Below are 17,659 nucleotides of genomic sequence, written 5' to 3' on the forward strand. Positions count from 1 at the left end.
ATCCACTCTTAACAGGTATAGATCATCACACATAGCAAAATACAGGAAAAACTATGTCTAAACAAGACAAGACTTCAAGGTCCAAACATCACGCTTCTGTTTTAATATTAAACTCCATCTTTAAAATAAATTCAAGGATAGTATTGAATCCATAGGAGTATCTGCAGGAGTTGCAAATAAAATGACTGAAACACTTGCCAAGAATAGCACAGTCACTCATATATTATGCAATTGCACAGTTAGTTAATTGAGCCACAGCTGCAAAGCAAGGAAGAAGAAAGGTATTATTTGCAAACCATTAAACCATTAAGATAGGTTTGCACGTATGCTCCCATCTCTAGCATGCTCCCATCTCTAGGAGCCTACAGTCCAGGTAAGGTATTTAAGCAGAATATTTGCATATGCAAATTGTAGTGAAGCACTAAAGCCATGACCTCTGACGGACACCTACACCAAACAAAAGAGGTTGTCTATTGGTAATCTTAAATCCTGTCTTATCTCCTCTCAATTCCACCAACAGCACCTCAGCAGGCCATGACCAGCTAGTCCAAGCTGCCTAGAACTGAGGAAACCAAAGCTATGGAGAGGCAGCAAAGCAGTTTACAAGTACAAACTCAAATGTTGCAGAGTGTCCTTTCAGAGAATAAGAACAAAGTGAATGGTTACTCTCTAGGGTTGAAATCTCTTTTCAGTTTCATCTCCAGTGCAGGAGACTGCGTCACCATGAACCGACCTGGGTAAGCTCAGCCAGCAACAATCAGAAGTACAAAACTACATGTTTGAGCAACAACACTCTATTTGTGAGCCAGAAAACTGTTTCCCTCAGTAACTTTATCACATGGTTTCTCCTGATAGAGCCTGCATAACTGCACTAAAACACTCCTACAGCTTTAGATAGAAAAATACCTGCACTGACAACTGAAGAGCCCAGTCTATACAGTTCAGAACATGCCCCTATTTCATTGATGGGCATGATGACAAAACAGCTTTGATCATTTCAGGAAATATCCAAAACTGGATAAGGCTGCAAAGCTGAAGAGGAAGCAGCCTCTCCTGAGTAAGTTTTTATTTGACTTGGGAATGATTAGTAAAAGGATGACTATGAAAGCATAAGATCCACGCTTTCCCACAAGACTGAGGAAAGCCTTGAGAAGTTGGGCAGGTCCTTTAAGATAGAGGATGGTGCTACCTCTGGGCATGGGGATCCATCACAGACTATCGAAGCTGTTTCTTTTCGTAAGGGAGGTGATTAGAATTTCAGCTGACAATGCCTGAGGCAACCCAAATGACAGTTGTGGGCCTCACCTTTGAAAATATGTAACAGAAGTCTTCTTCTTGGCCTATTCTTACATGGAAAGAATAATAATATGAAAGGTCCCCTTTGTTCTATCTTCAAAGGTTTACTAAGTAAAACATGGTTGGGCATAAAATGTATCTTAGGTCTGTAGGAAGTTAAATGAATACAAGTGTTGGACAAACACACATATTCTTCCCTACTCTCATCCACAAGCCTCTATCTATCCAAAGCCAGACTGTCACAATTGCTGAAAATGAAAAGTATTCATAAAAACTAAATCAGAGCATAAAGCCTTGAAGATCACAGCATTAAACACAAAACAAATTAAAAAAGACAAAGACAAAACTGGCTGAGTACCAAATAAACTATAAAAAGACATTCTAGCTATCACTCCTGGCTCTTCTAATTCCTCCAATTGAACAGACACATCTTTCAAATGACGTTATAAAGAAATTTCAAGTGCATCAAAGAAGAATGAAACTAGGAAAAGAGATCTGGGAATCTGCATTCAGAATCAGTGGTACATTGGCTTTCAACTTTACATCAAATCCATGATTAAACTGTTCTTGAGTATAACAGCCTTAAAACAAGCTCTTCCATTTGAAGGTCCAAAAATTTCCACAAATAAATTTCCTCACACTCCTTCCTCCTTGAGCCCTTAAAGTTCTCTGTATTTGTTTCTAAGTTGCATTTTGTCTACAGAGAGCAGTGCGTTCAGAGGGACTTATCAAAAGAGCAGAATATATTGATATCGATTCTAGTCGATGGATGAGTTCAGAAAGTTTTTTCCATGTCATGATCACTTCCAACAATTTGCTGAAGTAAGAAAGCATTTAACACTGTCCATCAACCAGAAAACTACTTTCAACTAAAAAATGGCAAATATGAGAAGTACAAGAGAGCGCAAAACTGGCACACTACTCAGATAGGTTTCATGACGGCGAAATGTTCTCTTTCCCTCCCAACTTGCCAGCTAGCTCACAATCATATACTTCTGTATTTTAGAAGACCTCAACTCTGATAAAAAGTGACAAGGGGATAGAAAATCAAGTCCCCTCAGTCAGAACGGTGTGTGTCCTAGATTTAGGGTGTGTGAGGGGCCAGTTTCCTCATTAACAATAAGCCAGAGTACACATCCTGACAAATCACAGGAAATACTGAGTGTTCAGCATCGAGAAAGGAAGTCCAAGTTTCTTTCCCAATTTAGATGAGATGGAATCTAATTTAATGCCTTGGACCAACTGTAAGAAGTCACTCCAGCAAAAAGTTCAGCTGCAGTGAAATATACTTTCTTAGTATTTCTTGGGATAAAATGTTGCTCTGTGCAACATTCTAAGTGACATTTGTTGTTATATACACACTGTTTAGTCTCCTCTTTCTGTTTTTCAATTATGTCATGCAAATGAGCAACACAGTGAAAGGACCAACTACTTGCTGCATCCTCTCCTGCCATAAGTAGCATTTATCAATGCAACTTCCAGATGTGGAAACCTCCTCCAGTTTTAATACCAGCAATACTCACCTACAGCACAACTTAAAATATCTGCCTGCCCTTTAGGTTTTTAAAGATTGACCTTTGTGACAAACAGGTTCATGGTTGTGGAGAGCCTACACAGTAACTACAAAAACCGCAGCAAGAAACAGGGCTGTGTCTGAGGGAGCACTGAGTTCTGCTGCAGAGTTAAAATCGTTGCATGTAAATGAAAGCAGAGGACTCTGTAAGAGACCAGCTGAACACCTACAACATTTTCCAGATTCAGCCTACTCCAAGGTATGCATGCAGTAGAGAAACTGCCCTGGTCTTCATTTCCTTCAAAAGAATTCTAATGGAGACATGGAAATTGAAAGCTTCCAAAATATGACTTTCCCAATCCCATGCAGAAGTTGAAAAATGCAGGAAACAGAAGGAGAAGTTTAACATGGAAGTAAAACCTTACCGTGTCTGAACTTCCTTCCAGCAGTATGTTGATTGCTCTGTTCACATCCCCATTACAATCATGTAGTGCCACTATGCACTCATCCTGGTTTTTCCCCGTGACTTCCATAAGCTGGCAGTAAAAGTCAGACATGTTAAAATATCTACATTATCATCATAAGAAAATAAGAGTTAGTACCACCACAGACTATAAGAAAGTGCATAACTATCATGTCAGGGTAAACTAGACTCCTGAATAAAGGAATCTGCATTTTACAGATCTGCTTGGGATTCAGACAGGAGACAGCAGGAAGCACAAATAAATTGGTAATCAAGAAAGCACTCTTTCACATCTTTTTTTTTTATTTCTGTAGGCTTGCAGCAAATGCTGTCAACGCAGATACAGCAGTATACGAGGGTAAAGATGTAAAGGACCAGCATAGTTCCAGTATCATCCTCTCTCTCCCCACCAAGTATGTCCCTCTTTATCCCACTGTGAGAACAGACATAAGGTAAGACATGGCAGAGAACAGATCCATCTGGAAAAACACTCAGACTAAGAAACAGGTTATTTTTTTAGCCAGATTGGCTCCCTTGATCCATTTCAGCATAAGGCCACACAAGAGTCATAAGTGATGGCTGGTTAAGGAGACCTAGTTCTGAATTATGCTCTGTGGACTTGGGATACACATCCTGAGGAGTGTGGGACAGAAATTAACAGTCTGTCACAGGGCATCCAGCAACTTCATCCAACGAACAAAACCTACACGAGCTAGAAATACATATGCAGAATGTAAAATACTGGAGATTTCCTACGCAGAATTAAATTCTTCTCCTTCCCTCCAGCACAGTTACAAGCACTACTGAGGCTTGTAGTGGCTTCAGAAAGTACAAGACTACACTTTTGGCACAGCAACAGAACAAGTTTATAACAAGAACAACAAAAAGCATTGAATAATGCTTCAGAGGAAGTTTTACAAAGGAAAAGAAATCAAGAAATCCGCTCCTCTGCTGCATTAACACATTCAAGCTAATTCTTCTCTCCTTCTGCGTGTATTTCTAGGTTCTTTAGGAGTTGTGATGTGTTCACTAAGATAAAATCACCAATACACACAGCAGAACAGGGCCCAGACTGTCAGGACTGCTTTAATTAATCATCTCAGCTATAACTGGGTAATGGGAGCTCGGTCATCTAACACCCCACACTCACATGGTAGAGGAAATGGTGTGAGATTTCATTTACACAGTGTAATTTTATCATTTTAATGCATACACAGATCTGCAAGGCCAGATGATTTATTTTTTAAAATAACACCCTGATTCACCTTTAAGCAGTGATTATTTTTACTTTTCCTGAAAAACTTCCAAGATATTAGCAAACTCCGTTTACATAGGTGACATTTTTCTCATGTGCATGTACATGTGGACATGGAATGCACTCTTTATTCCGACAACCATTAAGCATCAGGACAAAATACTAGAGAGATACACTGTGGAAGAGACAACAATACAAATGAGTTTTGGTTTAAAGGCTTGTCTACAAAGGAAAATACACCAATGTAACTATACAGTCAGAGCTATATCACCACACAACTTCTTGTAAACAGACTTTACAGAGCAATAAGAGCACCTTTTCCTAGTTAAACTTACATCCTTCTGAAAAGGGTTTCATCTAAACCAGAAACAGATGCTCTAGCTCCAAAATGTAAGCCAGCTTTAGAGCACTTTATTGCAGTGCAAAAAAAACTCTGTACCATAAGAAACATACTTGTTTCACTTTATCTTCAAAATCTGCATCGTTCTTATCGTAGATCATCTGAGCGAGGCGAATCTGTTCTGCTGTTGCCTGAAAAAAGATAACATCCAATAAAGTACACAAAAGGTAACTATATTTTTCAAAAGTATATCCTAGTGTCCTTGTCTTTTTCCTCAAGACTCTCGAAAAGAACATACACAACAAGCACAGAAATGCTACGGGGAAAGAAATAACATCTTCTCTATGCCCACTTGGCAGTTTTAAATGTTATTTGGGACAGAAGTAACTTCAACATTCTAATCTATTTGAAACACAGTTAAAGGTCACCACACTGACAAGATAACCATATAATAATACAGAATTTTCTACAGAAGACTATGTTTTAGTATTAATCTTATAATTTTATTTAGGATCTACCACTCCAGAGTAAAGAGTTTTATTGTAACAAACTGGCAATGATATTTCTAGATTAACCACATCTCTGATGATTCCTGCTCACATCACCTTCCACCACGCTCTCAACAACAACCCCACTCTAGTTTTATGAGCACTTAGAGACTGAGTCATGCCTCAAGACTCTGCCCATGAACAGCTGCACTTATTTTTTTTATGAGCGAACACTGGTCTCTGAAAACTGCTAGAGGAACTCGCTGTTGATGAAGTATCTGGTGCTTCTCTAATGTTTCTGGACCACAAATCCATACTGGCAACTTCTCCAAAAGCTGAAAGACTAAAATGGATGGATGCAGACAAGTGCCATAAATCCAAACAGACTATGGTTGGGCCTGAGAGAAAGCAACTCTAACACAGATGTCACATCACACGGGCCACTCTTCACAGAGTGGTATCTGTAGCCACTTGAACTGCAATCCTGAGAAAACATTAAAGATAAGTGTGTCTTACAAGATCCTGAGCCTCACTTGATTTCTGCTCAAACAGAAGAGGCTGCTGTCTCATGTAGAGAAGGCTGAAACTGAAGAGAGTCGGGACCCAAAATACAAGTTGATGCACTGTGGATGTTCTTCTTCATTGAAAGGGGGACCAGCTCATCCTCTGAAATTCTTGACTGAAAGGATTCACCACGGGCAGCTGGCTGAATCCCACCTTTTGCCCACTTCACAGGATACACACATGAAATTCTGTGCCTCATGAGTTCAGACCTAATCAGGCACAAACTGGCTTTTAGAGTTTACCACGAATGCAAGCTCTAGAGGAGCTCAAGTATAAATGCTGAGAAGAGTCTAAAAATTACTCCAGTGTACACCACCAGCTGCTTATTTGCTGAAAAGTTACTGCAGCTGTCCCAGTTCCTTGAGGGAAGGGACACTTGCTGTGCTCAGAGAGAATGTTCCAAGAGAATTAGTGTTTGTAACACAGTTACATACTCTGCCTTACTTCACATCGTCGAAGTGTCACGCTGACAGCCTCCTATGTCACTCCTCTGGGTAGCACAGGGGAGAGCCTGCTTTGGAACTCCCCAGTGCCACCCTCCTGAGAAGGCTCCCTGTCAGTGCAGTGCTCTGTGCAAAGGAGCTCACTCCTGGCGTCTGCTGAGAGCTCAGCAGAAAAAAACATCTGCTGGTTTCAGGAATTTAAGTCTTGCTGATCCTTGTTCTCGTTCTGACTACAGCCTCCTCAGCCAAACTGCAATGTTTAAGCTAGTGAAGAGATCTTCCTTGAAGATATCCAGAGCAAAAACAGTCAGACAATGTAATTTCTGCAGAGACGTGACGGCATATTGGACCAAAAAGCAGGAAGCCATCAAGATTCATTTCTTCCGTAAACCAACTTTTTTTCCAAGTGCACAATGAGAGACAAAAACATACCAATTTTATTACAAATATGTGACACTATCTCCAGTTTTCCTGTGTAAGCAGAGAGCTTAGAAACAAGCAGGTTCTTATATTTATGCCAGTGGATTAGACCCAGATGGAACTGAAGATTCAAAAGGAAAAAAAAAGCAACAACAAAAACTGACGAGATACGTTTACTACACAAACACCAAACCAGTGTCACAAAAAGTTCTAGCTTTTCCATGGCAAGCAGTGGTTCTTTATCTTTAAGGCACCATTGTTACAAGTAACACTGTAGTATCCTGTACTTGTGTAATTAAGTTTTCATTGTGACTAAGAAAGTAGTACCATCTTTAAGATAGCTAAGACTTTACTCAACCTGACAACATATATTATCTTTTCAGTATAACAGAATGGGGAAAATGTTAACTAAAATTTTCAAATTACCAGAAAACAGAAGTGGGCAAAAAACAAAATTACATGACAGTAATAGGCCAGATCTTACAATAAAATGGCATATTTATTATCCAGATGCAATGCAAAATAACCATGATAAAATTTCTTAAATAACTTAAATTATGATCAATGTGGTATTATGACAATGAAATCTCCATTTGGGAAAGCAACATTATTCAATATTCAGAAAAATTAATCAGTGGTGATTAAACAGTAAAATCCACAAATTCCTGTTGGTCTGTAAAGACTGACTAAGCAGAAAAGTCCATCTGATACCTAAACAATAAAAAATATGGTGCATTAAAATGTAACTGTTGTGTATTAAATAACCACCTTTTCCACTGAAATGACCAAATCAGTACCTATTATGCAAGAAGTAGAATAAATAGACAAAATTCAGAAAAAGATCTGAAAGACTTAATGCTTAAAATCAATGAATCCCATAAGTTGGAAGGGTCCTCCAGTGATACTCTGCAATGTCCCACTGAGAGTATATTCCATTAGAGAAGCTGCTTGGGGCCAGGCAGAGATCCCACAACATCTCTAATCCACAACTGTGTTTACAGTAAACAGTTTCTTTCCTTATAACACTTGGAATTTTCAGTGTTTCAGCTCGTGCCATTGTCTCTCTGAGGAGAGCTGGCTTCTACCTCTTCTATAAGCTTTCATGAGGTACCTGAACAGAAGACACAACCTTGCCTTGCCCTCTTAGGGCTGAACAAACCATTCCCTCAGGCACCGCTCATTCATTCTGTGCTTCAGCCTCACAACCATCTTTCCAGCTTTTCACTGGCCTTGCTCCCATCTGCCAAGGTCTGCCTTGCACCAGGGAACCCAGAACTGGGCAGAGTAATCCAATTGTGAAATGGCAAAAAGGGGAAACCACCACTTCCACCAGCCTGTTTGCTATACTCCTTACTTGTTTTAAAACAAAAACGAATTCAACTTCATATGTTGGAAGTCACTTTCTAAATCCACAGCGACATGAATCACCACTATGCAAAATGCTGCAACATAAGGAGATAAGGGTTTGCGGTGACAAAATTAAAAAAAAAACAGTGTACAAAACAGAACAAGAGCCCCTTGGTTAAAGACCGTCCAGAAAACAATAAAAGATAATATTTCCTTGAGGAGCACTTCTAGAATGATGCACACTCTGCCAGCAGAGAACAGACAATTTTTGAATTGAATCAAACGTTGAGATGGATCTGACAAGACAATAATGAGTTGCAAGGAGCAGAGTCATTTTGCACTCTCCGTAACCCATACAAGCATGCAACTACTCTGCTGCTGAGAATTGAGACAGTGGGGTGAGAGCTTAATTCCCATCTAACAGACATTCTATTTTAGTCTGCTAGTGGATGACCGTTTCACTTTGTGGGGTCACTGCACAAGACGTTTAGGATTTTGTGGCTTGTAGATACGCTGAATCACACTGTAGAACACAGCATGAATCTAATGAAGCTTTCCCCACCCACCCAAACTGCCCTACTGATCACAAATCTTTGAGCATCAGGAGCCTGGTAGATGGGAGAGCTGAAATCCAAGGATAGTTAGGTCACAGGACAGAAATCCTGATACAGGCATAGAGTTCCTCACTGAAGAATACAAAGCTCCTTCAGAAACAACATAGGAACAACTTAATTCTCTCCTGCATTAGTGAGTAATCCAAGCAAGTAATCAAACACACTCTTCCAAAATAGACCATGATTTTTCCTCCTATCTTTTCTCAGGTTTTACTGATTCAGGGAAGAAATGTACATCACTACACGCTCACTTTCAAGTCAAAGAAGTTGATATGGTAGCACGTACCTGTACTACTTGTTTCTGTGGTTGTGTTGGCTGTGTGGTTGAAATTTGCGCTTTGTCCCGAGTGCCCCGGGTACGTTCACTTCCCACCGAAGTCATCATTTACAGTATATACAAAACAATGTATGTACAAAATAGAAAATCTGAAAGAAAAAAAAAGAGCATGAGTTAAGGCAAGTACTGATTTTGACACCCAGGTAATACACAAATGCAACCATTTGAACTCTTCCTGCATTTACCTCTATACAGAGACGCACGAGAAAGCAGCTTTAATACTCTATTATTGGATTTATCACAGTCTTTACAGTAAATGGGGAAATGCAGTGTATAGAAGCATTTTTGTCAGTGGATTGGGATCTGTCTAGATCTGTACTCCAGACAACACCTAAATCTCACAGCTTTTCCCAGTTATTTAACATACAGACTTTTCGATCTGCTACTCTGCTGAAATCTCAGCTTCAGTTCCATCACTCCTTAAACTTCTTTAATACCTACCATCTTATTTTGATGCCTGGACTTCAACCAGTCAGAAGCCCCCACAAAAATCACAGTCGCAAACTGAGCAGTTCCTCTTTTCTGTACCATCAAACTGCTTTTCCTGCACATACACAGAGGTCACAGCCTACTTCTCACCTCTCATTTTTAAGAGAAACTATGATGCTTACCTTTAAATCCAGCCTCTGTAGAGAGTATTTTTGCTTTTTCTCCCTCCTATTTACAGAAACAATCTATAAAACTATTACCCTGCTTTAAACATGTCTTGGTTGTATGGCAACAAAGAAACCCAAAAGAAAACCCAAATCCCACACACATATCACTGCTATCCCATTTGTGACTCCTGGCTCACATTCTCATTCATCCTCTAGCAGTAAAATTACTTTGAAACAAGACACTATTATTCCTCCTGTTTGTACAGCATCTAACAAAACTAATCGATGAGCATGGCTTACAGCAGCTATGATAACTGGAAACAGATCTCTCACCTGCTAACAATGGTCACAGTCCCCATAACACTGGAAAGCAAAAAGGCGAATTTCTGGAACTAAGGATAACTTAGTTGGTGCAAGTGGTGTACCTGGGCAGCATGAGATGTGCAAACAAGCAGCAAAGTGCTCTCACTGCAGCCCCAATGTATGAGCAAGCTTCAGCACACAACCTGCCAGGGCAGCAGCTTTGTGCAAGCTGGCCAGCATCCAGCTCAGTGCACAATAATGCTCACAAGGATGTGTTCAATACCCAACTGCTCAATGGCAGTCACAAGTAATGGGCACTCAACAATCAAAGCTGCAATGAGATGCTTCAGTTTAAGCATCGATTCATGATGCTCAGGAGCCTCATCTACCATCAAAAGGTCAATTAACCCCATTATCATCTAAATCTATTCTTCACTTCAGAAGTACATTCTTGTTGGTCAAAATTGAAACCTGACATAGAACTTCTTTATGTACAAGTTAAAGCATTCAATAATGCTTTAATGCCTGAGAATAAAGTATATTTCCACATGAAAAGGTCCGCCTTTACCAGGAACTGAGTGCAGTATGAGCTGAACTGGAACACGGTATTTCTACAGCTTTATGAGTATATTCACCAAAGCCAATATGTCTCACCATCTCCTAAGTCAGTCTGACTTTATTCCCTTCTAAGCCCAGAACACACAGGCCTTCAGAGCACTGTCTGACCCTAAAGGCCAGATACAGCCAAAAGAGAATTTACACAAGCTCCTGACACCATGTCAATGGAAAGCAAAATACTAAGTAGATGTGGAAATATTTTGACCAGTTAGTGATAAGTGTTGAACTTTCTATCTGCTTGAGTTAGTTTTTTGTTTAGTTGGGCTTTTTTGTTTGGTTGTTTGTTTTTTTTTTCCCAAGGATCAGTCCTAGTACAACGAGTAATGAAAAAAAAAACCAAACAGAGCACACAACAGAGAGCACTAACTTGCTTTAAAGACAAGCTAATAGTTTCAACAGGATTTTCTGGAATCAGCCCACTGTGACTCGAGATTTGTTGATAAATTATAACTCCATTGGGTCTCAATTTGTTCATAATTTCTGAATTAACATCATATTTATACAGATTGTGGTACCTAGGAATGCTATTTTCCCCCAGTTTCACCAAAGCTACTCAAAATATTGTGATCCATATTTTAGACAGGACAGCAGGACACAAAGAGTTTTCTGGGTGTTTGTAAAGCATATGCTGAACTCCAGCCTACAGCAAGGCAACCTATAGTACCCAAAGTGGATTGTGTCTCTTCTCCTTTTCCTTTTTTCTGTGTGTCTCTGTGCCACCATTGCTTAAGACATGTTTGTTCTTCAGGATGAAAGGATACTTTAAGAAAAAAGGCAGGCACACAAACATTTGAAACACTCCTGGGAGATGAAGAGGCACAGCAAGATCAGGCTGCCGTGGGAACAGCACTCAAACAACCTGAATAGCATAACAGGGAATTTAAAGGAGGTCCTTGTCCTCCTGACTGTGCAGCCCATGAGCAGCACAATTTTGGTTCAAACCAAAAAACAGCAAAGGTACAGGCAGCAGGACTTGTACTTTTTTCAGACCAGCGTGGAAACCCACACTCAGTATATGACAGTCCCCATCCAACCAACAAGGATGTGTTATAATCCACCAGACACAATCCAGTCTCCTTAAAAGCACAACTGGCAGCCTGCTACAAAGAGAGTTTCCAAAATACTGTTCTTTTATTTCAGACACTGAGCAGTGCTGAGGCTTCACATCCGACCACACCTACTGCCGACTAAGGAAGGGACAAGCAGAAGGGAGGCAGGGAGGCACTGCCTTCAGAGCACCACAGTGACTACAGTTTTGAGCATTAAGTGGGATATTACTGATTAATAAGATGGGGCTGAACATTTCCTTTCTCACAAAGCAGCTTCTTATTCTCTCCAGCCCCTCACATTCACCAAGTGTGTTTGGCAGGTTGTTGTCATAGCAATGAGCAGGATATCACAAACTGATGAACTTAATTTTAACCATAGATCAAATGGGGAAAGAAGATATGAGACTGGGAGAAAGAAAATTCTTAATTAAAATCTGTTTAATAAAGATTAAAAAGAACTCTGACAAGTAGATGCTTCAGTTTCCATGTCAGGGTCTGGTGCACTGCAAAAGTCCCTCATCAACAGTTAATACCTGACCTTGCAGACACACTGCAACTGTAGCAAACAGCCAAACAACTGCACTTTGAAGAAAAATATACACGTTAGATGAAATTAGTAATAGTTTCATCACTTTCTGTATACTAGTACAGAACTCCAGTAAAACAGGAAAAAGCACTAAACAAAGACAGAGGGCTTCCCAAAACCGTTGTGTAAAGAAGGTAGCTGAACTTTCTTGCATGTCAATTAAAAAAGGACAAGATTCCTGTAAACGTTTTTTTTCTAACTGCTGTAGTCTAGGACCTCCAGACCAAGGTTGTCCTTACTACTTTAAAAAGAAACAAAAAACAAACCCGAAACAAAACTAAAATTTAAGAATGCCTCATAGTTAAGTAGTTTAGAAAATTGCTCACTTCAGTGTGTTTAACTTCTCAAGCTCTAAGGAATTCCAATTCCAGCACTTCTTGATAAAGTAAATAACGAGACTTCACAGAGCCCTTTAAGAGGAAAATCATCCCAAATTTCAATCTTTCGGTTTAGTTTTCTGTCTTTACAGCAAATTTTAGTACAAGGGCTATACTAGAACTGCAGATACAGTACTGTGTAACATGGAATGGCAACAATTACTCCAGTTTACAAAAGCAGTAACAAAGTATTGACATCTCAACACCCAACCTTCCTAAAACTATCAAATCCTACTCTCTCCCAGTCTCCCTACCGTGTCTTATCCCACACATTTAGTTGCGTTTCTCCTTTGGATTTTAGAAGGAGAAAAGGAAGGTAAAGAATCAAAGAGCAACTGAATGCACAACAACACAAAAATCAGGTTTTTAAATCTATCAGAATGTTTTCTGTGATCTTTTGTTCAACCTTCCTTGAAGCAAGAACTTGTCCTTTTAGACCCAATGAAGTCAGAAAAGCTACAGATACAGAGAATACTAATTGACTTGACAGAGTTGCAAGCCCCTCAAGACTCAGAAAATCTATTCCTGAACTTCCAGGAACAGACCAGGCATGGCAATACCACCTGACTTTCAAGATTCCTCTAGAAGTTAAATTATTCATTTCCATCAGCTGAACAAAACATTTGCAGTTTCAGTTCCTTTCCTGAGGCAGTCTAAAGAATGTTACTTTCTTGACTCTCTGGACAGGGAGCTGTGATAAACAACACGTGCAGAAATCTCTGTGAACCCCTTAGAAGTCTGATTGCTTTTTTATATTCGAAACATAAAGCTACCAGTCAAGGATTTCTTACAATGACAGGGCTGGGGAGAGGCTGCAGGACACTGCCTGGTGAGAACACAACTACTGCACCTGAACTGTGAGCTCAGATTTTACTGTTACGGCTGGAGCATTATAGGAGCATGAGGGGAAAAATTATGCCTGCAAAGCATCAGTGCAGTGCATTTCCCTCAAGTGCTGTTGTCCAAAACATCTCCCCATCTTTACTGCTGCTTGAAATGGGAAGAGTGTGCAAGAGTCAGATGTTCCTCAGGAGCAGAGCTGAGGATTCGGCGTGTGTACTGTCCCAAGCAACTACACCAAACCTGAGCTCATGGAGCCTGTGAGTATTCACATGTCATCTTACAGTTTTTTGTGGTAAATAGGAAAAAAACTGACCTTCATCAATGGCAGAACATCACAGGACAGAGAAACTGTACTATTTGTATGCTCTCATGTTCTACCAAGGAAAGAGTACTGCTGGGAGTGGCCAGAGTACCAGCACAAACACATAAATTAAGACAAACTTCCAGTTGTGTTAAAAAACTGTAGCAAATAACAAAGTGAATATTCTTACCCACCTTTCTTAAAGCCCTCTGAGTTGTTAACTGAAATCATTATCCTGCCAAGACAATCTTTAATTAGCTAAGAACACAACCTGATCTGCAGAAATCAACAATTCCTCTTTAACACCAGAAAAAAAAAAAAAGTTTATTTTAAGGATTAATCTAAGCATATGCTATACAAAGGAAGACAAACAAATATATTAATAGGTCTTACAAATAAGAGAAAAGACACCATTTGGAAGAAATTTAGGAAGAGAAAGAAAAGGTTATCCTCATAAGACTGGAGTTAGGCAAAGGCTGGTCACACATTCAGAGCCCAAAAGCATAATATGGACAAGGGACTGAAACAGTAGGTTCAATCCACTAGTAGAGCATGTTTCAGTCATGAAAGTAAAGTAATATAATTAACATTATTTAAAAAAAAGGAATTCCTTAATCTCACAATACACATCTTTATTATTATCCCAGTGTCTCTGCCTAACAGACACATTTCACATTTTAGTATACACTAGTGATTCTGTAGCTTAAATCAAAATCTGCCAGTTACTCTCAATAAACATTCTACAGACTTGTTCTAATCATTTCTTTATAAATATTCAAACCTCAGAGGCAACAAGTGCCCTTATTCATACACAAATTTCTGAAGGAAGAAATTTGAATTTCACTGGTATTAAAAAAAAAAAAAAAAAGGCAATCACATCAAAATTGGAGAAGCCTTACCAACTTCCACCTACTTTCACACAACCAAGGCAATCTTCAGACCGCTAAAAACCTGGTTAGCAAAACTCACCCAGCTCTGCTCTGTTGAAAGACTCCTGAGTGACTGAACAATCAGAAGGCAGTGAATGTCCTAGAACATTCAGAGGACTTGACCTCGTGTTTCAGACATCAATATCTACAAAGAATAAGGTCCTCCTCCCTGTACAAATCAGAAACCCCACGATTGCAAGGACCTGCAAAATGCACTACTTACCCGCAGTTACCACTAATTGTAATGAAACTCTAAGTAACAAAGACACAGATAAACTGCATATTGTTTTCCAAACACCACACTCAGGACTATCAGAACTAGAGAACACAGACCAGACAACAGTTGTTGCCATGAACTAGACAAAACAAAAACACACACAAACAAATAAAAACATAAAATCCCCACAAACACACCAAAAAGCCCCCAAAAAACCAAACCAAACAAACAAACAAAAAAAAAATAAAAAAAAAAAAAGACAAGAAAAAAAAGGCTGCATTGGTCCACATAAAAATACAATATATAGAAAACAGGAATTCTCTTTGACAGGTAGGCAGTGAATTCACTTTTGAAGTATGAGAAATATTTCTCCTGACAAAATATTTCAAGGAAAGCTTTGGCCTGTCCAAATATGCTAAGACCTGAACGGAAAAGTAGGTATTTCTGTAATCCTTGGCAGAAGACCCCCATTTCTTGCTCTCCGTCACAGAAAAGGTTTTTCTTATGTGAACCCTCTGTAAAAGCCACCACAGTAGAAGAGAGAACACATCCTCATCACTGACCACACAGCATGCTGAACTGAACTGCCAACTCAATCGGTACCTCAGGTCAGGGAGCACACAGAGACCATAAGTAGCTCAGAGGTGACACTTGGACACCCACACACAAACTACTTCCTCTTTTGACAGGCGGAATGGAGCCCAAGGAGACAAAAGAAAATACTCTCCAGGTCGATACACAGTATACTTGCTTTATCCACTACTGCTACGGTCCGCGGTGAAGAACCATCAGTATTGCAAATCTCTTCATAGAAAATGGTGTTTTTCCTCCTAAAGTTTCCTGAGTAGCAAAGGGCACTACAGCATCTACAACTTCCAACAATGCTGGCAGAATTACAGCCTGGTCCTCCCCTGCAATAGACACTGCGACTGAATTATACACTGTATTTACTAAGAGGCTTGGAAAAAACATCAACTAGTACTTAGAAGAGGAAAGGTTTATTGCAGATGAGGAAAACTGAACTAGCAGGCTTTTCAGGGTTGAAAATCATTATCCTCTGCAGCCAGAACTAACACAGCCTTCCTGAAGTCTCACACACAAGCGCAGGACAGATGAGCACAGTTTAGGACAAAAAAAACATGACCAGAGTTTCAGTTCCCATTTGGGACCTGGTTATATATCCATTCAAAATTCAGTCCATAATTTGAGCAAAACCCAAACATTACTCCATTAAAATCAAGTATCAGCTCACATCTAACACCACACAACTGTGAACCACCACCCCAAAGGGTACTTCTGCTCCCCTACTCCTTAACCATGAAATATTGCTACTTTCCTTCCTTCAGACTTATGATCCTGCAGCTGCAGAGGGAAGTGAGTTCAGTGGGTTCACCCAGGAGCAAACTAAACCCTCTAAAACAAAACAGTGAGTCAGTTGAACAAGCTTACCCAGTGGAAAACTATGTGGGGCTATACAACTGCTGAATCTGACACGAGGGACAGGGATCAAGTTCATGAGAAAGGGGGAACTTGCTTTTCAGCAGCCACGTACCATAGACAAAATGAGGGCTTTAGTATTTTGTTTTCCTGGGATCCAGTATAGCACAACTTGATCGTGGTCAAGCCCACCACACACACAACCAAAAAAAAAAAAAATTCCTTATAGAGATTATATAGGGAGAGGCTCTGAAAGCACAGTGACCTTGAATATATCACTATCTTACAGAAAAACAGACACTTGTATCACTTCTACTGAGGAACACTCCACGCTCAGCCTCTTTGATACCTGTTAGCAACCAGTAACTTCCACTGAAGAAAACAGATGAAATGTGGAAGTGTTTCTACCCAAAGAAGAGAAGGGTATAACCAACATTAGGACAGTCTCACTGACACAACTTACGTTACTCTATAACAGTCTTTTCCAACAGCCACAGAAGTAAATGCCTACCTTAAGCTTCAGGCATTAAAACAGAGACTCAAACTACCCCAAAGTAACTTGGTCACCCAAAACAATCTTTAATGATTTTGTACACACAGCTAAATATTCAGTGCTTTTGCCAGTCATCTATGAATTCCACTTTTGCAGGAAAAACACAATTAAACAACCATCCTTTCCCTACCTCGGCTTGTTCACTCTGCCAGCTCATTAAAACTCACAGCAGCCCCTCTGAGACGGAAAGGAGGAAATCCAGACAAACTCATTCAGGAAGAGAGGGCTGGGTGACTTGGAAGTTCTTCAAATGGCTCCCTCCACCCAAAGAATCACCAGGCAAAGCCCCTGCAGACACTAATAATCTGCACAACTTTCCAGCCTATTTCAAGGTGAACTCAGGGGTCAGCAAGAAGTCTGGGTGAGCTCAGGGCACACACATATATATGAAGGTGAGGAAACAGCTGCAGAGTACAAACCAAGCAAGTTATAGACGTTCTCTTCAAAGAATACATGGACAGACCTACGTTCTCAGGTTCACACTCTGGTTAAGCTATCAATACTACAAGGAAAAAAAATATTTAAGTGGCCAAAGCATCTCAGATAAGGCTGAAGTACACCACTAAAGCTGCACAGGACTGACGACCTTCCTGTACTAACTGTGACTGACTTTTCTCAAAACCACTATTCCTCACTTCTCTAGTGACAATGTCAGCAGGACACTTGCAGAACAGTTAAAGGTTGGGCTATGACAGTACACACACACACACACACACACACACACACACACACACACACACACACACACACACACACACACACACACACAC

General features: G+C 40.0%; 1 protein-coding gene across 7 annotated transcripts in view; it reads right to left on the bottom strand.

The window, feature by feature from the left end:
- The window catches only part of LOC113957701 (ubiquitin-associated protein 2-like), a 75,309-nt gene that overhangs the window by 44,346 nt on the left and 13,304 nt on the right, over positions 1-17,659 (bottom strand). For all 7 annotated transcript variants that reach the window (XM_027665409.1, XM_027665408.1, XM_027665406.1 and 4 more), the window contains exons 2-4: positions 9,030-9,169; positions 4,981-5,058; positions 3,235-3,345 (exon numbers count right to left, since the gene is read on the bottom strand). In XM_027665409.1, coding sequence (XP_027521210.1) covers positions 3,235-3,345; positions 4,981-5,058; positions 9,030-9,128 — 288 coding nt within the window. In that variant the 5' untranslated portion in view covers positions 9,129-9,169. The remainder of the gene's footprint in view (positions 1-3,234; positions 3,346-4,980; positions 5,059-9,029; positions 9,170-17,659) is intronic.

This window comes from Corapipo altera, unplaced genomic scaffold (assembly GCF_003945725.1).
Source record: "Corapipo altera isolate COAL_440 unplaced genomic scaffold, ASM394572v1 61045, whole genome shotgun sequence".
Classification (NCBI taxonomy): domain Eukaryota; kingdom Metazoa; phylum Chordata; class Aves; order Passeriformes; family Pipridae; genus Corapipo; species Corapipo altera.